Below are 21,371 nucleotides of genomic sequence, written 5' to 3'. Positions count from 1 at the left end.
ATTCATCTTACAATGAACCAAAATAAATTACTTTTAGCCCTTTTATATGGTAATGGAGCCACATGATGAGGCAGGAGATACCTTTTAGTTGCTTAGTTATAGCCACCCAAAATACAGAGAATTAGGTGCCACATTCCTATCATACATTGCATGGAACGAGAATTCTTCCTTAGCTTTCAACCTCTTTGCTATGAAGTTTCCTCTTAAACACCAAACCAAAAGGCAATTCTGTCTTCAAAAGGACCCGACCAACAGACGTCACCAAATGCAAGGCCATGAATGAGCAAACCTATATATGAAGGAATCAGATGCCTGCAGATATGCTTTAATTTTTTACAGTAGTAAAAAAGATGGAAAAGTGGGGAAGTAGGGAGATATTTTACCACCTTTCAAATTACAAACTCATCACGTACAGTCCGCGCGCCTCCGCGTGAAAGTAAGGCTAATATGTACACACTAATTTAGCACATGTTACCACTTACCAAATGCCCCCAGCTACGAGCCTACGCTTTCCTAGCTGGGGGCCGGAGTCCTGTTTTTGTTGTTTTTGATTTGAGAAGCCCCAACTTCGGACGTACGATCCTATCATCACTTGGTCGAAATTATAAATGTGGTCTATTAGTTGTAATTTTTTTTTAAAGAAGATTAAACATCAATCATATCAATTGCAACTTTTTATTTGTGGGCTGATAAATCATTAAATTGTAGTATTAGAGAATTTGCTAGGAAAATACCACAATGAATCCTTCCCAAAAAAAAATTTAATACCACAATGAACATCCTCGTAGTTTGCATCTCACAATCTTGCACAGCAAACAAATCAATCAATCTTTTGACAAAAAAAAAAAAAAAAAGAATGAACCAATCAATCTAGAAAAAATTGTTACGTTTTCTGTGAACACATTTCCTTATCACATTTTTACCTCACATATATCAAATCACCACAGTAATATTTCTACAAAAAAATTCAGAAAAATGCAATCAAAACGAGTCCTTTTAGTACAAATTGTTTTAATTGAATCGCTATGAATGCCACACTGATCATCGAATTCCAAAACATCACTTCATAAATAAAATGTTAACTTACATGATTTAATTTTCACCCCGTGATCGAGAATGGGTTAATTACACTTTGTACCCTTTAATTAAATTTGAATTTTCACTCTGATTCTTAAATTTCAAAATGAGACACTTTAGTTTCTAAATTATAAAATTCGTTATACTTCAATTTTTGAAGTATAAAACTTGGTCATTTTAGTCTCTAATGTATAAAATTTCTTCCAATTTAGTCCCTAAAATATACTTTGTACCTAGCCATAAAATGTATCTCAAAGTGAGATAAAATTTACAATTTAAGGACAAAAGTATCTCATATTAAAATTTACGAGGATAGTTGAAAAGTGTAAAATGAAATGAATCAGTTGAGAATTGAATGATAAATCCGCTCCAAGTCCAACTAAAATTTTTCCCCTATCCGGCCACGTCTCTGTTCGTCTTCCCAGGCATACGGACTCATCGTCACTCTCCACTCCCATCCCCAAGGAATCCACTCTCACGCAGTCACACATACACACCCCACACGCCCCTACCGGCTACCGGTACCACACTCCAGTGCTCCTCACAACAGTCTCTCTCTCCAAAACGAAAAGTCACACACATTTACCTGTCCGTTTTCCACCCGAAGCATCAACTCATCATCATTCCTTTCTTTTCCCCAGGTAACAACTAACAAGTAACAAGAGCACCCCTTCCCCCTCCCCAAAATAAAAAAAAAAAAAAAAAAAAAAAAAAAAAAAACACACTCACACTGAGTTTGTTTGGATAAGAATTTATTTGGATGATTTATTTGATCCAGTTACTGTAGTACTTTTTGTGATGTGATGTATGTGAGATAAAAAGGTGATTGGGAATTGTGTGTATGATGGAAGCAAAACAAAATCTGAAATAAATCTTATAAATTTTGTGTGTCCAAACAAACTCAGTACTGTCACACACTCTCCATACACGCAGAGTAGTGGCCTTTCCGTTTTCCACATAGCACCTCCTCCCCCCCCCCCAGTGACAAGAGTATAAAACGATTCTGTTTAATAGTACTCCAGTATGAAACACGCTCCCTCAACTATTGCTACTAGTAGTAAACCTTACTGCTTTTCCTTCTCCGTACAACCATCGACCCTTCTTCCTCCTGCTTTCTCTTTTCTCTCACGTAAGATGATCCTGACCCTTCCCTGTTCCCACCTTCATCTAGGTTTTTCGGCTGACTACCTCTGAGCCCATTTATTTATTTTTCAGCTTTCCATTTCCAGATAATATATTCTTCTTGTCGACTCAAAAAGTACGTCAATGCCGTGGAACGAATCAACTCGCTCACCTCGACCCATCTCACCTGCCTATCTTCCACCCCACCTCCGCCATCAACCCACCTTTACAGTCACCATTCCCACCTCACTCGCCCGCTCTTCCTCCAGCCGAGGAGGAGGAGGAGGAGGGCGTGGGCGTGGGCGTGGGCGTGGCTTTCGCGGTGGTAGAGCTCCGAACCCACCCCGATCATACGGCCGATCCAGACGAAACTTCTCCGACTATGACCCGAATCCATATAACCAGAAGATCATGCCCGAACCACCCTTTGATATTTCTGAGAAATTTGATGAGCTGGAGGTCATAGACGATGACCCTTCGGGCGTAAATAATATCAATGCGTACGATGAAACTCCGGTGGAAACGAGTGGGTTCGACGTCCCTCCTCCGGTGACGTCGTTTTCCGAGATTGATTTCTGCTCGGGGCTCAGTGATAACATCAAGAGATGTCAGTTTGTGAAGCCGACGCCGATACAGCGTTACGCCATCCCGGTGGCGATGGCCGGAAGGGACCTCATGGCTTGTGCTCAAACCGGGTCGGGCAAGACTGCGGCGTTTTGCTTTCCTATTATCACTAGGATCCTGAGGGACCATCATCAACTGAAAAGCCCCACGAAAAAAATTGACAGGAATGGTGGAGGAGGAGGCTTCAGTTTGAAGACGATCATGGCATGTCCTCTGGCCCTCATACTAGCTCCTACTCGGGAGTTGTCTTGTCAGGTGCGCCTTTTTTTTTAATTTTACTTCTGATGTTATCTGGGTTAATTAAAATTTTTTGTGCCCAGCAGGTACTTTTTTCTTCTTTTTTTTTTAATTTCAAATTTACGTGTTTTTTTTGGTGGGGGTGGGGTTGTAAGTACATTCTAGGGTTTTGCTGTGTTTTTTTTTTATCAATTCATCTTCTTGTTTACTACTGTAACTGATATCAAATGGATTTTACGCGTAGATACATGATGAAGCCAAGAAGTTTTCCTACAAAACTGGAGTGAAGGTTGTCGTGGCATATGGAGGCGCACCCATTGTTCAGCAGGTCTGCTTTTATTTTAGCTTAACAATGATTAAAAAAACAGTAGCTTATATCGTTCGCTTTGATTACTGTTTGATCCAAAAGAAAATAAAAAAAAAGGGTTCGTCACTGACATCGAAGATGATAATACTCCTATTCCGAAAAAGGCTTATGTGAGTAGCTACGAGTAGTGCATTAAAGTGATAATAGATTGTGATAATTTATACAACTAATCGTTTACCCTTTTCTGTAAAGTACTGTTTTGTTGTTAGCATAAGACTCCAATTTACTCGGATATGTGGCTCTGTGCTTGATGATGACACCCAAAAAAAAAAAAAAAAAGATTCCGAAACATATTCTGAAGGTTTAGCCAAGTACTTGAATATTGTAGCTTCGAAAATGAAGGGATCCTGCCTGTCTTCGTCCGGATGCCTGTACTAGTTTCACCTGGTGCCCTGGTATGGCGTTCAGGTTTAGCCCTTCCATTCAATGATAGTAATAGTGTTCTGCAGATTAAAAGACTGTACCTGTTAATTTTGTTCCTGAATAGGCTAGCTGTGTATTTTTCCTTTGCTTTTGAGTAATCTCGACTAGGTCTACTTGTATACTTGCTTGAAGTATATACGACTTTTTTTGTTATAATTTGACTTACTGCTTTATTGATGATTTTACTCCTGTAACATACAACTACAGTTTCGCAATCTGGAAAAAGGTGTTGACATATTGGTTGCAACTCCCGGACGTCTGGTTGATATGATAGAAAGAGCAAAAGTATCTTTAAAGAATGTCAAGTATTTGGCTCTGGATGAGGCTGATAGAATGTTGGATATGGGCTTTGAGCCTCAAGTTAGGAAGATCGTTCAGCAAATGGAAATGCCTCCTGCAGGGGTAAGGCAGACAATGCTTTTCAGTGCAACATTCCCTATTGAAATTCAAGTAAGTTTAATCACTCCATTGTTATATTTTTCCCTCGAGTTTGTGCACTCCCCTAATACATTGGCTTGGATCTGCTCTTATTCTTCAAAATTCTTGTTGCAGAGGCTTGCATCAGATTTTCTTTCAAACTACATTTTTCTAGCTGCAGGGAAGGTTGGATCTAGTACCGATCTCATAGCTCAAAGAGTAGAATATGTTCATGATGCGGACAAGAAAAACCATTTGTTGAACCTTTTAAGATCCCAACGAGCAAATGGAAAGGTACAGCTGATTATATTTGCAGTTCAATAATTGCATTTGCATGCAGAAATGTCTGGCCAAGCTGGCAGTCATTTTTTCCTTAATTATATTGGATTTGTCCCCCTTTTCAGTTTCTATTTGCCATATTCTTTGATAGATACTAAGATTTTTCCAGCTGAACATTTACGCTGCATACATTCTTGCAGCATGCTTTGACGTTGGTTTTTGTGGAAACAAAGAAAGGAGCTGATGCCTTGCAATCCTGGTTGTCGATGAAAGGGTTTCCATCAATGGCTATTCATGGTGACAAAGTACAAATGGTCAGTCTATTTAGTTCATGCCCGACACTCTATTTAGTTTTTTCTTTTCTGTACATTGAATGTTGAATTGCGGAATTGCTTGAAGTTGCAAGTCAGGGTTATTGCTAGTTTGTGTTGAAACTTACTTGCATTTAATACGTTGTAAACGTGCTAATGCGTATGCTGAAGAAAGGGTGAAGAAATGGTTATGAATTTCAGGCGCATGTTAGGCACATTTGTTCATCAAGTTCTGACTTGAGAAATGTTCTATAGTTGATTAGTATTAGTAGTAATTCTTGTACTGCCATGTTGTTTAACCACTACTTACATGATTATAGTGCTAAAGGAGCTTAATAGTTTATTTTGACCATGCAGAACCATTTATCTGCACTTTTTGTTCCAATTCTTTCGTATTGGTACTTTCAGTGGGTGGGTTTGTGGGAGAGAGAAATCTATTGGTTAAATTATCTTCATTCCCTAGTCCTGAATCTGCTGGATGCTGTCTTGATTTTCTGAGACCCTAACATTTGCTCTTCCTTTTGGGCATGGAATGGAAGGAAAGAGAACGGGCATTGAAATCTTTTAGAAGCGGTCTGACTCCCATTCTGGTAGCAACAGATGTCGCAGCACGAGGCTTGGACATTCCACATGTTGCTCATGTCATAAACTTTGACTTGCCAAGGGAAATAGGTGACTACGTTCACAGGATAGGTCGGACTGGGCGTGCTGGCAAACCTGGACTAGCAACAGCATTTTTCAGTGACAAGAATGCACCTCTTGCAAAGGCTCTTGTTGAACTGATGCAGGAAGCAAATCAAGAAATTCCTCCCTGGCTCAATGAATACACTGAGACATCTCATGCCTACGGTAGTGGCGGGACTCGATCAAGCCGCTTCAGTGGTGTAAAGTTTGGTGGCCACAATTACCGAAGAGGTGCAGACAATGAGAACTATGACTACTCGAACCAGTTTGAGGATGGAACTGCTCTAGAATCTTATCCTTCACATTCTAGTCCATATTCTTCGCATGATTCTCGTGCTGATTTTCCTACATCTTCCCGAGCAGATTCGTTTCATGAAGGCTTCTATGGTCACATGCTGGACCACCGTACTGTTGTTGCCAGTGGCTGGGATTGATTCCCAGAATCAGATTTTGTTGACAGCCCCCTTAGTTTTAGGCAGAAAGAAAAGAAAAGAAAAGACATATACTGGGTAGTTTTGGTTGCTATTAGTTGCTGCAAGCTTTATTAGAACAGGCTGATGGCAGTAGCAGATACGTGTAAACCTGACATTTGGTCTGACTTGATTTGTGACTAACTGGGCTGTTGCGATTATACAAACCTGTTTTTGTCGTGGGCAGATCCTTGTGTCACCATATTAAGCCCTCATTTCAGGCTGGGCAAATGTCGTTTGGATGTGATGGGCAGGCATTTGGAGGGACAAAATAAACTGTGTGAAGTAGCCTTCCCCCCTTAGCCTGCTGCAGGCTTTATTTGTGCAATTACTTGTTGTTTTGGCTTGGTTTTGTCGCGTGAAGCGACGTGGCAAAGTAGAACGACCAGTTAGATTACTGAAGCTGCTGTCTGTCTGCACATGTAGCCCGTTCCTCTTTACCTTCTGCTGAACTCGAATGGTAGACCAATTTGCATTTTCATCTATTTGGATTCAAATTCTTGCTTAAACCTTGAGATAGATAGATAACTTCTGTGAATCTTTGCCCCAAAAAAAAAAACACTACTCTAATGCATACTTCTGTGCTGCGTCTGAGTTTCACCATACCCTAGACCCTCAATTATGCAATATTTGGAGGGTGAGAGGATTTTGGAAGTTGTCTGAATTTGTAGAATTGGAGGAGAAAGAAACGAGAGGAGAAAATTTGTATATTGTGCGTAAATGACATTAACATCCCTCTGGTTTCTAGTTTTTGCAAAAGTCAGGACGCACTTCTCTTGATCTCAACATAACACCACAAGACTTTTCTTATTATATATTAATTTATATCCACGTGGCATTTGCGATAGATTTGACGTTACAAATTTATGTTTTACCTTTCTTATTCATGTTATTCGTATTAAATAAAAGAAAATTATTGAAGTAGAGTTCTAATTCTTTCTCTTAAAAAAAAAGGTCTTAGTCATGAAAAAAGAATGATTTTTTTCATATCAAAATAAAGAGATGTGTATGTATGTATGTATATCTAGTCTTACAATAAAATGTATAAAAATAGAATGATGTGTTTTCAGCCGTTAAATGCCGTCAAAATTTTTTATTACCAAACGAAAAAGAAAAAACAAGATCCACCCTCTTTTTCTTATTCATTTTTAATTAAAATATATACTTGCATCATTTCATTTTTTTTATAAGATAATATGTTGCGGACAGCCGGACACGGGAATGAATTTATCTCGTAGTCTAGCTTACTCAAGAGCAGCAGACGCATTTGATGATGTCAGCCTAAATATAACATCGGCACGTGTTGTTGCGGTTGGGTCCGCAGGTTGAAAGACATCCCGTGATCTTCCAAAAGTACCCCCAACTGGAAGGTGGTCAAAGGTCACAGATGAAGGGCACAGTGGGACATTTGGAACCCTGCCGATACCAGGAAATATAATAGTGACGCCTCCACCACCGGGACAGCGCTGGTCGTAACTCGTAAACTGGAAAAGAAGCCTTCCTTCTTTTTGTTTTGTTTTGTGTTTGTAACTGTTGTATTGGCGAGCGAAGTTTTGCGATAAACTCTCTGTCTTTTTATTAGTGAGTACAAAGGAGGGTAGTAGTATTTTACGGATCATAATCCTAACTGCCTTAGCCAACTTGTAAAGAAAGCAAGGGAAGGTGGGGGCTTAGGGTTGCTGATGGAGGAGGTAACAGCCGGGGTAAACAACATTAACATCAGCGGTGGTGGCGGCGGCGGCGGCGGCGGCGGAGGAGATCTTCATAAAAAGAATCGCATTCAGGTCTCTAACACCAAAAAACCCTTGTTTTTCTACGTCAACCTCGCCAAGGTAAATTCATTCTTCTTTTTCCTTTTGTTGCTTTTTTTTTTTTTTTTGCTATTTTTCATGAGTGAAATTAATCAATATTCTTTCCGCACCGTTCAAATTGTGAACTAGATCTGAAGTAGCTCTTTTAATATTTTGACGACTTTTTTTTTTTTTTTTTACAAATTGGGGCAGAGGTATATGCAGCAACACAATGAGGTGGAGCTGTCTGCTCTTGGCTTAGGTATTTTACTTTCTTTGATTCCTGTCTTTTCTTTTCTGCCATAACAGCTGGCATTATTGCGAATTTTTCTTGCTCGTGGGGGGTTTTTAATTTCCGGTGCAGGAATTGATTTTCTGCAATTATTTGGGCATGCTAGACGCTTGTTAATATGGTTTTATGTCTTCCAGACTGGCTGGCTTGGCTGGAGTGTTGTCTATTTGCTTTGTCCGTCTCTTTTGCATGCTTAACCTTGCTCTGAGGAGCATGTTATAGATGTGATGCATATTTTACCCCTTCTTTTCGGGTGGCGGGGATGTGGGGGGATGGAATTGCATTTCAGTCATAACGGTGTTCATCTAAAGCTTTTTCATCGTAATTTGGAATGTGTTATTCGGACCTTTGTTTCTGAAAGTCCTAGGAGGTTAGCATTTGCAAGAGTGTGGTTACCTGGTTGAGTTTGTTTCTGCATTTGAGAGTACTTTAACTTGGAAATTTTTTATTGATGGGATTATTTTCCATGTCCAGCTATTTCCACAGTTGTCAGTGTTGCTGAAATTTTGAAGAATAATGGATTTGCTGTGGAAAAGAGTAAGGCGCTTTTTGTGTTACCCTATATGAAGCAATATAGTTCCTCACAACTACTACTTCTCGAGCAGTTTGTTGACTCTGTTTCTTATGCTTTTATACTATGAGCAAAGACTTTTGCTCTTGGGTAATGTTCCTGTGTTGAAATAACAGAATGATTGCACTGCAGAAATTATGACATCTACTGTTGAAATGAGAGACGATTCAAGAGGTCGTCCCATCTCAAAGGCCAAAGTAAGTTCTTTGATGTGGCTTCCCTCTATTATGCTTCTTGGTTGTGCCATTTGGTTTGGTGTGTTTTGATCATGCAGTCTAGGTGTCTGAACTTATTTCATGCATTCTGCCAATTTTAGTTAACATGCATAAGACGGTCTCTTTTGAACAATCTTAATTTTGTGCTTCTGGCTAGTATTCTTCCACAATGTCAAGTTCCATACTCATTGCATGACTGCTCTGCCCATTGGGCCATGTGATTCTGGGATTCATTTTTTCCCCTCTTCAAATAATTAGTGCATTTTGTGCAGTTATCGTGACAATTTTGTTCCCTCTACTAATGGTATTGCTTGATGATGTGTTTGTTATATTTTCTCTTAGATTGAGATAGTGCTGGGGAAGACGGAAAAATTTGACGAATTAATGGCGGCAGCATCAGAGAGGGAAGCTGCAGAAGCTGAGGAGCAGAGTTGAAGGGCAATTGTTCTGCCATCTGGTTTCTTCATTTTATATATGTCTGTGTTTGGAAATTTGCATTTTCGGTGCTAGTGTTTGAAAACATAGACGTCTGAGAGTGTCAGTGTTGTTAGTTTTTCAGTACCATCAGGAGTCATTCCTGTTTGCTATCCGACATTCAATTTTGGTATTTGACATCTTGACTTGTTTTTTGAACACTTTTGACATGATCACAGTGTACTAAAATAGGGAATTGTGAGAGGTGCAGACACGCTGATTTTATTTATAGCATATTTGTTTTGGATAACTAAACTTGTGATTCTTTTAGTTGGAAATTAGTACCAAGACTTTACAAAAAGCAGCCTAGTCTTTTGCTTTGGCCTCCCTGTACAAAGTTTACTAGTGCCAGTGAAAAAATTTTGTTGGTGATAAATGTCATTGCACTCAGGCTCGAAGATGAGTGCCAGTGAAAAAAGTTTGTGGGTGATTAATGCTACAAGTCATGCTGAAACTGGTCAATTTACGTACTCCCAGTCCCTGTCGTAACGCCATTCTCTATCTGCCATGGATATTCTGAGCCGGAATGCGCGTGTGCTAGTGCTAGTTTTGATGGAATGTTTAGCTGCGAAGGGTAAGCCTTCGGGACAAAAAAGAATCAGGTTCTGGCTCCCGATTGTCTAAGCGATTCGAAAGGGACATTATCCTTGGAAGAAGGATAAGAGGCTTTAGGATAACAACTGCTGTCCAAGTGATCGGGAAGGGGACATTATCCTAGCAACTGTTGTCGTTGTCCAAGGGATCGGGAAGGGGGCGTTGTCCTTGGATATTCTTCAGACGACAGTCTCTTCGGTGATTGGTGAACATGAGCCGTTTGCGCAATTGGAACGCCGTATTTGTTTTACTGAATGGAGGTGACCTGTTTAGAGACGTCTTGCAAACTCTAACCAGGTCGTCATTCTCAGAAGAATGTTACATCGTATTTGAATGTTCCCAACCTAAACAATCAAGCACAAGAAATAAAACCCAAAATGAATTAGACATGGAGAATGTTCAGGAAGAGGGAGACTTGAAGGAGCAACTTAACACGTCAGTTGTAGCACTGCTTATTCTTGCTTTCAGCACCATTGGACTTAGGTGATCCCTCGCTTGCAACTGTTAATAACGTCTGGGATCCGCTTCACAAAGCTAAGTCGACCTCCAGAATGTCTACCAATGCAAGGGAATTTATGAATCAAGTCAGCTTTGTTCGCCACAATTTGCCATATAAAACATATGGATCTGTAACGCTAAGCAGTTCCTTCCATGACTGGCGTTCCATTTCCATGCATTTGGTTGTTTTAATTGCCTTAAGACTTGTTGCTCCGGGCATCTCAACTCCTTACTATCGCAATTCACAGTCGGATGCATTCAGAGACTGATCGATTGAGATGCTCCCCTTATTTGGCATTTGCACCTGACACAAGCTGAAATCAAGCAGCAAGACTTGTTGTAAGTTCTCCAGTTTCAGCACATTTTTGTTGACTGAGCATTATTCAAGTTAATGCCTTGCTCAACGACATAAATGACTCTTTCTAAACAAATTGAAAACTCGCTTCAAATTATCATCTCGAGAGAGAACACTTCTTTAGGTTTCCCCCATGAGAAAAAAAAACAATAAAATCTTAAGTTACGTGAGTTCAACCCAATAAATCCAGCTCTCAACGAAAAAAGAAGGGTAATAGCCATCCTAACACCTGAAACTTGCCTAACTATTCATGCTTTTACCTTTTATTTCTACGAATCATCTTCATTTTCAACCAGTATCCTCTTGCATGCCTCGTAACACATGAATGAAATTCCAGCAGCAGGTACTAATTTCATGCAGCTCGGGCCCAGGCCCCTGTACAAACCAGGTACACCTTCGTGTTCAAGTATGCTTATAAGGGCATGAAGCATGTTCCGATATTGCCTCCCATTCAGAGCACCTGCTTGCATGTGTTTACGCGCCACCTCAAGCGGGAAAGTTGCACTACTTGAAATTGCACCAGCTGCCGATCCAATTAGGAGGGTTGCAACATTTCCAATTTCCTCCTGTTTGAAAACTTGCTTGTAGGCCTTCCTTAACGAGTCATAGGCAAAATAATTGCTGGCAGCATATGGGACTACACCAATTAAGCTTGGAGTGAGGCCTCTATACAGCTCTCCCGGTCCCTCCTCTCGCACAATTTTCAGAAAAGCATCCAAGAAACTCTTGTATACACCCCTCTACAAATGGAAGTTTTAGAATGAAACCAGGTAAAAGATGAAGCTAACCACATTCTGGATAGGAAATACTCAAGACGATCTCAGGACAAATGCATATACCTGCACGGTGAGTCGAGTTTTGAGCAACTCAAGTGGATACGTGACTAAAGTTGAGCTGATTCCAGCAACAGCACCTGCAATTAAAGAAGCGGGAATAGGTTGTTTTGGCTCCTCTCCAGTCTTAGGTGTCAACTGCTTCTTGACTGTGTCATAAGCAAATAGCTGGAAAGGTTTGAAGCCAAAAGAAGATAAGCAAATACAAGTACCAAACTGTATAATTGCTCCAGAACCAAAAAAAAAAAGTAATGAATGGACAAGGCTTTTTAAACAGATGCACCAAAATCCTGAATGAATTTTTCTGTTGACTTCTCTCTTCTTTCTTATGTTTATCCTTTCTAAATTCTATTTTAGGAATCTAAGTTTACCACAAGCACAAGAGCACACATTCAAGCCAATAGTACATATAATAAACACCCTTCACGACTTAAAACTTTCTAAAAAAGGGTATTGTCGCTATAAGCATATCTTTATGGCTTAAACATGACTTTGTTTTATCAGCAGCTTCAGGAAACTTTAAAATCAACTTATTGCATAAAATATCTCATGCTTAAGAGAAAGGTGTAATATGGCAAGATATTCAGCAAAACAAGTAACTATATCAAGTCATGATGGAGCAAAGTGCTCAAATGTAGGAAAATGACAACACATCAGCAAACAAATAAAGTGCAAAAACAGGGATTGCCTGCCTGCTTCGGCAAATTGGTCAATTACAACCAGAGAACTTGTGGCTATACTAACTCTACTGTAGTTTTAATTTTATCATGTTATTAGTCACATGCATTTGTAAAGAAAAGAGTAAGGTTCATTCCAGTAGTCCTGTCTCAAAATAACGGCATAGTTAGATCACCAATTTTCCCTTGACAAATTGGAGTTGTTGGGATTTAAATAAGCTTACGCGCAATCTCACAACATTACACCATACATTTAAGAACTAGGACAACTACTACATTGAAATGCATCTACTAATTCTACATTGAAATGTTATCTAGTTGGTAAAAATGCATCTACTAATTCTAGTCAAACCAGTGAATCACAATATCATGACCACATAACCAACCACCATTCATTTCCAGGTAATTTACCAAAATTGTAAAATGCTTTGTGCATCTCAAACCTGAGAATTAAAAAGAAAAATTTTAAAAAACAGCACCAAGCAAAGAAGTCATTGAGCAACATCAATCCAAATACCAAACGTGGGGACAAGGTATAGTGAGTCGGCATCCACAACAAACACTGGGTAGCACTCAATTGGCATGAAGAATCCAGAACAGTACTACATCCCAGGTGAAAGCAGAAGAGATACATCCAATTCATCTCTGCCAATATCCTAACTTGTTCAGTAAATAAACGCAAAAAAGCGTAATAAACATAGAGACATTGTTCATACCTCAATTGCCTTGCTTGGCGCAACACGGATGACATTCACCAGATTACCCCTAAATAAGCCTTGCCATCCTTCATTATTCATAATATTCTGGAACACTTCGCCAGTTGAGGTTCCACAGCTCCCCACCATTAAATGTGTCCTTATTGTCTCCAGCGGCGCAACAGACGTCCGTGATACTGCACCAGCAATTGCTCCACTGATCAACCTCCTCAGTGATGAATTCCCGACTTTTATCCTCAATTTAAGACCACCCCTTTTAGCCTTCTTCTTCTTCAATACCCCTTGCTCTTCTAATTCCATCTCATCACCAACCAGCAAATCTGGTACCTCACCAACCTTTAAACCGGGTTCTGGCAATATAGATTTCTCAAAGAAACTGGCGTGCGGAAGCTTGAAGTCACTACCAACAGAATTTGGAGAATTCGGGGACATACCAAAACCCGTCCCCATCTGCCCCACACTAGCAAAAAATCCACTTGGCTTGTGACCTTCATCTAGGGGACACCACAAAAACCCAATCCCAGAATTCGGAAACAACAAATCCCCATTGTTCTCAACACCATTCAATCTTATTCTACCCATATTAGCAAACTTTGAAACAACTTTTATCTCTTTAATCTTGATCTATATTCAAAGAACCACCAGCAACGAAAATAAGCCAACAGGACTCGATTTCGGATACGCAGGGATCTGAAAGTAGATGTTACAGAAATTGGTTTTCAAGAATTATGGTAAAAGTGAAAGAAGAAAAAGAGCATATAAACCAAAGAAAACAGTGCCGCAATAACAACAGTACATGAATATTCCAAAAAAACATATGGTGAAACTAACTATAAGGGTGAAGCATACCAGGTATTTCGATGAATTTAAAGCCCAATAAGCCCTTAATTTTCTCTGCTGCGTCTCTCTTTTGAGAAAGAGAGCACAGCAGAGAAGGAAAACTAATAAAATGCCAATATTCTTGTTTAACTGCTAATGATGCCTTTGCCTTAAATTTTAATCTATCCCCGTTTGCTTTGGCCTCAAAAAGGCCGTGTCCTTTGGTAGAAGGGAGCAGCCTACTTGTCTACTTTATTGACCAACGAGGTATAATAAATCCTTGACCAAATAGGACCTCCTCCGCCGACCCCAAATCCCACTCCGCTCTTTGTTTAGACAAGTTTATCAGCAAATGTGAAGCAGGGGAAAAAGAATAGTGCAAGCGGGACGACAACGGCGCTAGGAATTAGAATCCTCGGCTTGCACCAGGTTTTTTTTTATTTTGGGCTGGGTTGGGGGGTTTTGGGACGGGATGGTTTGGTATGGAAAATTGCCAAATTGATCCTTCACATTTTTTGAAAAAAAATTTAGTCTCTCACATTTAAAATCATCTAAAATAGCCCCGTAGATATAAATGTTTTGCACTTTTTGTCTCAAAACTCGATTTTGCTCAATTTCTCGATCAAAAAATGCATTCCCAACATGGCCTTTCTTTTCTCTTAATTTTCATTCACTAAACTCTTTACACGTAAGCCCTATTACCTGTGTAATTTGGGAGTCCTTATTGTGGTCAATCGGCAGTGAAATTTTTTACTCCAAGGGATGCTTTTAACCTAGTGAATATTGCCTATTTTGATGTGTTTATTAGTAGTGATATACAACTAGTTTACACACCAACTAGTTTATACTAGAACTCTTTCTTATTATTTCTTTTTGCCATATTTTTAATAGCATGTTGGTTACATCAACAATTGAAATGGAAATTGGGTGTTTCATTTTGCCTTAACAATTATGGGCACATGAAGTAGGCATGCGTTTTTTGTCGAGAAACTGAGTAAGAATGAGCTTTGGGACCAAACTAGCAAAATTTTTATATTTGAAGGATTATTTTGACTAATTTTAAATGTAAGGACTACAAAAATTTTTCCTAAAAATGTGAGGAGTCAAATTGGCAATTTTTTCAAATAGTTTTCATGGGCAATTTGCCTTTTAACACCCTAATCTCAAAGCTCGATCTCACTTAGACCTCATTTGGGATTGCGATAGCTTATAAAAGAACACTTCTAATATAAGTACCTTTAATGAAAGTGCTTTTAAATAATAAAAAACAAGACTCTTTAAGTTTCAAAAAATTAGTTACCAAACATTCTAAAAGTACTTTTAATACTTAAAATATATATATATATATATATATATATTGCAAACGTATCTAGTATTGCACATTGTTCTATGTTCCTTTTTCTTTTTCTTTTTCGAGATAAAATGGAATTGCTTATATTGGCTAGAAAAGTAAATCATAATCATTTGCATGTCGTTAAATATTTTAAATAAAGATTACTGCAATATTTTTTTTATCGTGTAATAGATGCAAGATAAAAAGATAGTTAAGAATATAAAAATAATTTTAAAAAATGTGTTTATAATGTAAGTAAAATAATATTTGAAATAAATATGGTATCCAAACACAAGTTTCTCATTAATTACAAGATCAACTAATAGTTGTAAATTACACATGCATTGCATTTGATAGTAATTGTCACGTCATTAGAAGTTACACATTTTCATTCATTTTTTCACGATAAAATACATTCTCGAATATTTTAAATATCCTCCTAGTAGCAACAACTATTTTACGTTGATGTATAGTTTGTTGAAATCCACATGTAAATTGTGATTGGTGGTGAAGTTTATAGTAGTAGTATCTCATTTTTTGTTCTTAACTAAGGATGCTATGGACTAATGGGTAAAAACGAATAAGTTCGATACTCAAGTGAAATCGGTTAAAAGACAATGGGAGAAAGTGCAATTTGATCGCAAAAGGTCTAACACCACCACCTACTCCCATTTTGGATTGCATGGGCAACGTGATGTGATTTTCAACAAACTAACATTATAATATATTAATGATATTGACCTAACTAGACAAGGACACTGCTTTGTCACTGTTTTTTTTTGGGTCTAATTCCCCCTTTTGTTTTTCTTTTTCAATTCTTAAATCTCATTACTCTTCTGCAAAAATAAAAAAGCTTTATATTCTTTTACTCAGGAGAAAATAAAATCACTCAGTAATTGATACGTCTCCTAGTAGTAGAAGACCAAACCAAAATAGTTGCCAAGATTGAACGCACATATATAATTATATACATTAGAAAACAAACTGATTTAACAAAATCCTTAAAGCTCGTATTAGCTTTAAAAGGGTTCCTTCCTTAATTAACTGAGTCTGCCTCTACATTCTTGGCAAAAAGACTCTGGATGATATTTTCGTTGCCTTTTGGACCGCCCCAACAGAAATTTTCTGAGCCAAAAGGTAGACCCCACCGCTTTTCTATGAACTATGAAGACGGGCGGGCCGCTACGGGATACTCTAATTTTAAACAAACAGAAAAGGACGAATGATGAGGCAGTCCTACTACTACTATTTCTATGATCTCACGTGTTCCACGCGAGGAAGACTTCGACAATTCTGACGTTGTTTCAGATGATAATAACAATAATATTATAATAATATCCACGCCTTGGTCGAATTTTTCATGCCTCACTACTCCGGGCTCCTTGCTTGCTTGCCTGCCCGCCTGCCTTTGTTTTTTCTTCTCTTGAAAAGGGGTAAAAAGGATCTCTAAGCGTCAAGGAACTCGACACAACAGAGTCAACGGAAGACAAACTAAAATTTCCTATCAGAATGACTAACAATGACCCTCCCAGTAACATATGGATTCGTCTCCAAGAAATCCTACGATTTAGCAGCTAATTACCTTCTTAGCATTAGACGGCAGAAGACGAAGTTTTAAGTACCACACGTATGAAGGTGTAAAGTTTCCTGCATATTTTTATTAACCTCCAAGTCCCTGACCTGAAGAGATCGACACTTCCGGCTCACACCTTTTGCAGTACATCTTGTCGCGATAATCCCGAAAGGGCTGTATACGAGTAAAATAACCAAAACGCGCAATCTATTTTCTTCTTTCTTTTTTCTTTGGAGGAGGAGGTCAATTCAATAAAGTAAGTACCTCAACACGCACGCAGAGACAGTTGCGTCATCCATTTTAGGTTCGGGCTAGGCATAAACATTCATTACGGCTGTGTACGAGAGATAAGACCAGCCTAGCTAATACAAAACTGCAGCTTCTCCATACACTACAGCTTAATTGAACGACATAAGCCTAAAAAGATTTCGCAATCCTAATGTCATTTTGATTTCCCTTTATTTGAGGAACCCTTTTTCGGCATTTTCTTGAAAGATTTCTTGTTGGGCTTCAGCTTGCTCGAGCTTGAGAATGACTTCCCCTTTTGACTCCTCCGTTTCTTCTCCTCCTTCACATTGTACATGGTCACAGCCTACATCCCATACAACACGAATTCAGACCAAATGCATTTGAATGTTTCACCTGAAGGTTAGATACAGGATACAATACCATGGCATGGGCATACCTTTTCAACGTTAAGAATCTCATGGGAATTTTTTGAGATCAACTTGTTAAGGACCTTCTCCGTTTGCTGCTTCTCCAAGGAACTCATTCCAGATCCTTCAGCAGCGGGTAGAAACTGAATGAAGCGAGGCATTTGGACAATGGTATTAGAAAGTTTAAGGACAGCCATGACAGATGCAACAACTAGACCAATGACTTAATGTGTTCAAATACCAACCTTGCGATATTTCTTTTCATGTTTAGTGGGTTTTTCGCCAGGCAACTTCTTGTCAAACTTCCCACCACTGGCTGTTGCAGATGCTGCCATCCCAGCAACATTCTGTAGTTCATCCTTGCCAACCTTTTTAGGAGCAGCTTGACTTCCTGTTATAGGTAATGCAGTGGCAGCAAGTTGAATATGACTGCAAACCATGAATTTTAGTCAGATTTGGTGGCACTAATCAACTAATTGCAGAACGCTCAAAGTATATGTTTACGTGGATTAAATAAATATGCACGCATACAAGCACACAAGTGAAAATGCTATACAGGCAAAGATTTGTCCGTGCAACATGAGAAGCGATCAACATATGAACATGAGAAACTCAGATTTAGACTCAATAGGACTTCATAGATGCTCTGAAACAAGTCTATCAAGCCGGAAAGACACTGCTTCACCACACCAGTTATGCTCTTTTCTTCACGTAGCTTTCAATTCTAGTTGCAAGCATAACTTACATCAAAAAACACTCCAAAACTTAAAGAGAATTTAGTCAGTACAAAATTGCACGATTGAATTATATTTACTGCATATTACCTGTCACAAAAGGACCTAGCCAGACAAGATTAAGTACAAAATCCACAATCACATGGTGTAAGCAATAAATGGATTCATCCAGCTGAGGAAAACTAGGTAATTGGGGCCACAAAAGTCCTGTGGTGCTATTAAGATATTTTTTTGATAAATTTGTAGTTATTGTTATAGGAAAACATATCACTCCCATTACGAGGTCAAAGATTCTATCCTTTGCGTTGCTAGAAATAATAGTAAACAGCAATCTTACGGCATCTTAAACATCAAAATGTTCTAGTTTTAAAGTATCAGGACCTAAGACAACAATATACCTCAATATTACACACACACACACATATATATATAGAGAGAAAGGGGGGGGGGGAGAGATAGAGAGAGAAAGGGGTAAATGAGGGCATCAAGGTTCAAAGTCAAACAGTATGCCAAAGGCAGCATGAAAATCCATCGCAATTATAGGTAACATTTCAGAAAATACTTTTGTAAAATGATGAGAGATGGTAACAGAGCACCAACCTTGGTAAAGCACCAGACTTTGCAGCTTGTTTCAAGTTATGCAAACGATTTTTCTCTTGTTTATCAACTCTCTTTTTCTTCTCTTCTCGTCTCTTTGCAAAAGGATCTTCCCCTGGCTCTGAGCATATCAGTCATGATTGTCAATACACATGCTATAATCAGCGACATACAACTTAGGAGTACACTACAACATGGACATGTAAATGAAAACAATCATCAAAAGGTGCTTTCCATTGTTTGTTCAAACTCATTAAACCTTCAACAATCAAAACAAATAAGCAAGAAGAAGGAAATAATAGGGGTAAAAATAACAAAACAAGAGGTCAATTTATTTGTAGGATTTCGACACTCAAATCTTGTCTTCCGACCATGAGCTTCCAACACAATGGCCATGTACAATTGAAACTAAGGGATATGCAGCATACACCACAATAAAATAATTCAATCCCCCGAGTGCTGCTCAGAGGATCACATCCCAACGCCAAATTGAAGATCCAAACCAGAAAAAATATGGAAAATTACTTCATAAGCAGTGCAACTCAGGAAATATATGCATACATCTTATAACCCATACTGTTGTTGATGGGTTTTTATGCATATCCTATAGTAAAGGGCTAAAACCACAACCAAATTTGCTTTTACCCACTATTACTGGTAATGTAAAGGTACATGCAAATGATGCTATGAATTTAGGTCATCCTCCAAACAGATTTTCTGTTGTGCATCAAAGATTCTTAACCCCAGAAGACAGCCCATGGTTATGTATTTGAGGCACTGGCCAATAAATGTGACTCAATATTTTCTACTTTTTGTAATGGCTGAATTAACAACCATGAACATGATAATAATGACAAGAATAACAAGGCAGAAGAGAAGATAAAAAGAAAAGTCACTATTTACCATCATTCATCTTGGCCTCAATGATTGGTACATCTTTGTCATCATTGACGCGATCATAACCATGGCGACGCTTCCAAGTGCCGGTTTGTTCATCAAATGCAACCTTGTCTTTTTTGTGCTTTTGGATGCCTGCACATGATAATCAAGTAAGATAACAAGCCACTAATATGCTAGTCTTTTCCATGCTCTCAAGCACTCTTTACTTTAGAATTTGTAGGCCTTATAGGCAGTAAGAATATCACCAACACACCTTTCTTTTTGGCAAACAGTTCCCATCTTGTTGGAGGTTTTGGTTTGGGTAGCTGAGAACAAAGGAAGAAGAATGTTAGATTCCACTATAGACTCAACCTACAGGAAGGACCAGAAAATGATGCAGGGTACATCCCAATGGTAAAACAGACAAGAAAATCAGAGCTCCCAATCACGAGAATGCATGATAGTAAGGAAGCAACCAATAAATAGCAACCTCAAAAAGTGCTCCTCACCAATCAAACAAAAACGTTACAGAGTAAATATGAAGCTCATACTTGAAGCCATACTAAATTGTGAAGAAACCTGATGATTAAGCAATTTGCTTGCATCCAACCATCATTCTAGTACATTTTTGGATCAAACCAATGGTGTTAACAGATTTTCGAAACAAGAATTATGCTGTCAGAAAGAGAAGAGTATACCGGCTTCTCTCGAGGGAGTCTGGTTGTAGGAGGAGGCAACGTGACGATTGGACCATCTGGGTCCTCAGTGGAAGGCAAGATAAAGAGAGTATCTGCAACAGCTTGAACCAACTTTGTCCCCTGTTCTAGGCTTTCCTTCACTAGTTCCTCCCTATGCCGTCCACCAAGAGGGGGGGTGAAAAACAGTGAGTTCCTCTATCAAGACATTTATAACATCCGCACATCTCAACAGTTTATACGTCCAGAGTGCTTAAGTGGAACAACATCCCTAGAATACTCATCAAAATTCGACTCGAGTTTTCTTTACATTCTGACTTCAACACATAAAAATTCCACATTTAAAGAACAAAGGCTTAAGATATCGTCAATCACTAAAACAAAAATGAACTAATCAAATAATTACACCGAACTCTTGAAGAGGTAGCGAAGCCCAATATATTGACAAGGTAAACATATTAAGACAAAGAGGAGCTAGCGTGAAAGCAAGGACCTTGAATGGAATGAAGAATTATTTTTAAAGTAAAAATTGAAACATAGGGGCTGAGGGGATGTAAAACCTGGAGGATGGAGGAGAGGAAAAGCTGTGATGAGGGTCGAAGGCCATGAGGTTGCCCAAGTCAATCTCGTATTCTGCCATGTCAATCTCCTCTGAGCTTTAATTTTATTTTTTTTTTTGGAGTTTTAGGTTTCAGTGGGTTCTCCAATCCAATTCTTCCAATCAAGCTTCCTCCTTTGAGTGATTGTGATTCTATGTTTATAGTGTTGGCGGGTGGGGGTTTTGGCCGACGGACGCCAAAAAGTACAGCAAGGGTTTATTACGGATGGCGGTGGAATGGGGAGATTTGGTATGGGAGGTGAAGTACGAAAAGCAGGGTTTCTTACATTTGGACCCCTTGAATTTTGTAGTTTATGACCTTTATCAGGCCTTTGTTTGGAATTTGGAAGCGGAAGACATACTTGCTCTTTTTTTTTCCTCCCCCTTTTCTTTTCCCGCGGACGGAAGATGAATTTATAAATAGATTACAAAACCCATTCTCCCTTTTCCTCTCCCTATTC

The 21,371-nt window shown here is 38.8% G+C and overlaps 4 protein-coding genes across 4 annotated transcripts; 2 read left to right on the top strand and 2 right to left on the bottom strand.

The window, feature by feature from the left end:
- Positions 1-1,989: 1,989 nt before the first annotated feature.
- On the top strand, positions 1,990-6,197 carry LOC113695820 (DEAD-box ATP-dependent RNA helicase 37-like). Its single transcript, XM_027214981.2, has 6 exons — positions 1,990-3,078; positions 3,305-3,388; positions 4,058-4,300; positions 4,403-4,561; positions 4,747-4,860; positions 5,397-6,197. The coding sequence occupies exons 1-6, from the start codon at positions 2,344-2,346 to the stop codon at positions 5,973-5,975; spliced, it is 1,914 nt and encodes a 637-aa protein (XP_027070782.1). The 5' UTR covers positions 1,990-2,343; the 3' UTR covers positions 5,976-6,197.
- A 1,269-nt stretch (positions 6,198-7,466) lies between these two features.
- On the top strand, positions 7,467-9,608 carry LOC113695822 (uncharacterized protein At2g34160-like). Its single transcript, XM_027214985.2, has 5 exons — positions 7,467-7,843; positions 8,015-8,063; positions 8,568-8,630; positions 8,797-8,861; positions 9,222-9,608. Exons 1-5 carry the CDS (start codon positions 7,694-7,696, stop codon positions 9,312-9,314), a joined length of 420 nt encoding a protein of 139 aa, XP_027070786.1. The 5' UTR covers positions 7,467-7,693; the 3' UTR covers positions 9,315-9,608.
- Positions 9,609-10,166: 558 nt separating this feature from the next.
- Positions 10,167-14,170, bottom strand: LOC113695821 (adenine nucleotide transporter BT1, chloroplastic/mitochondrial-like). The gene is made up of 5 exons (XM_027214984.2): positions 13,876-14,170; positions 13,027-13,716; positions 11,640-11,801; positions 11,061-11,540; positions 10,167-10,759 (listed from the first exon to the last, which is right to left on the bottom strand). The coding sequence occupies exons 2-4, from the start codon at positions 13,606-13,608 to the stop codon at positions 11,070-11,072; spliced, it is 1,215 nt and encodes a 404-aa protein (XP_027070785.1). The 5' UTR covers positions 13,609-13,716; positions 13,876-14,170; the 3' UTR covers positions 10,167-10,759; positions 11,061-11,069.
- A 2,771-nt stretch (positions 14,171-16,941) lies between these two features.
- Positions 16,942-21,196, bottom strand: LOC113694688 (ribosome biogenesis regulatory protein homolog). The gene is made up of 8 exons (XM_027213541.2): positions 20,873-21,196; positions 20,316-20,466; positions 19,892-19,943; positions 19,642-19,770; positions 18,742-18,859; positions 17,653-17,836; positions 17,437-17,550; positions 16,942-17,343 (listed from the first exon to the last, which is right to left on the bottom strand). The coding sequence occupies exons 1-8, from the start codon at positions 20,950-20,952 to the stop codon at positions 17,194-17,196; spliced, it is 978 nt and encodes a 325-aa protein (XP_027069342.1). The 5' UTR covers positions 20,953-21,196; the 3' UTR covers positions 16,942-17,193.
- Between the last annotated feature and the right edge of the window lie 175 nt (positions 21,197-21,371).

This window comes from Coffea arabica, chromosome 6e, assembly GCF_036785885.1.
Source record: "Coffea arabica cultivar ET-39 chromosome 6e, Coffea Arabica ET-39 HiFi, whole genome shotgun sequence".
NCBI classification, from domain to species: Eukaryota; Viridiplantae; Streptophyta; class Magnoliopsida; order Gentianales; family Rubiaceae; genus Coffea; species Coffea arabica.
Note: the sequence above shows the minus strand (reverse complement) of the source record. Positions and strands in the feature narration are given on the sequence as shown.

Coding starts and splice junctions, on each gene's coding strand:
- LOC113695820 (XM_027214981.2), top strand. CDS start 2,344: ATGCCGTGGAACGAATCAACTCGCTCACCTCGACCCATCTCACCTGCC. Junction 4,301..4,402: donor CATTCCCTATTGAAATTCAA/GTAAGTTTAATC, acceptor TTCTTGTTGCAG/AGGCTTGCATCAGATTTTCT. Junction 4,861..5,396: donor ATGGTGACAAAGTACAAATG/GTCAGTCTATTT, acceptor ATGGAATGGAAG/GAAAGAGAACGGGCATTGAA.
- LOC113695822 (XM_027214985.2), top strand. CDS start 7,694: ATGGAGGAGGTAACAGCCGGGGTAAACAACATTAACATCAGCGGTGGT. Junction 7,844..8,014: donor TCTACGTCAACCTCGCCAAG/GTAAATTCATTC, acceptor AAATTGGGGCAG/AGGTATATGCAGCAACACAA. Junction 8,862..9,221: donor GTCCCATCTCAAAGGCCAAA/GTAAGTTCTTTG, acceptor ATTTTCTCTTAG/ATTGAGATAGTGCTGGGGAA.
- LOC113695821 (XM_027214984.2), bottom strand. CDS start 13,608: ATGGGTAGAATAAGATTGAATGGTGTTGAGAACAATGGGGATTTGTTG. Junction 11,802..13,026: donor CGCCAAGCAAGGCAATTGAG/GTATGAACAATG, acceptor AAACCTTTCCAG/CTATTTGCTTATGACACAGT. Junction 11,541..11,639: donor AAACTCGACTCACCGTGCAG/GTATATGCATTT, acceptor TTCCATTTGTAG/AGGGGTGTATACAAGAGTTT.
- LOC113694688 (XM_027213541.2), bottom strand. CDS start 20,952: ATGGCAGAATACGAGATTGACTTGGGCAACCTCATGGCCTTCGACCCT. Junction 18,860..19,641: donor TGAGGCCAAGATGAATGATG/GTAAATAGTGAC, acceptor TGATATGCTCAG/AGCCAGGGGAAGATCCTTTT. Junction 17,344..17,436: donor AGATTCTTAACGTTGAAAAG/GTATGCCCATGC, acceptor TATGGGATGTAG/GCTGTGACCATGTACAATGT.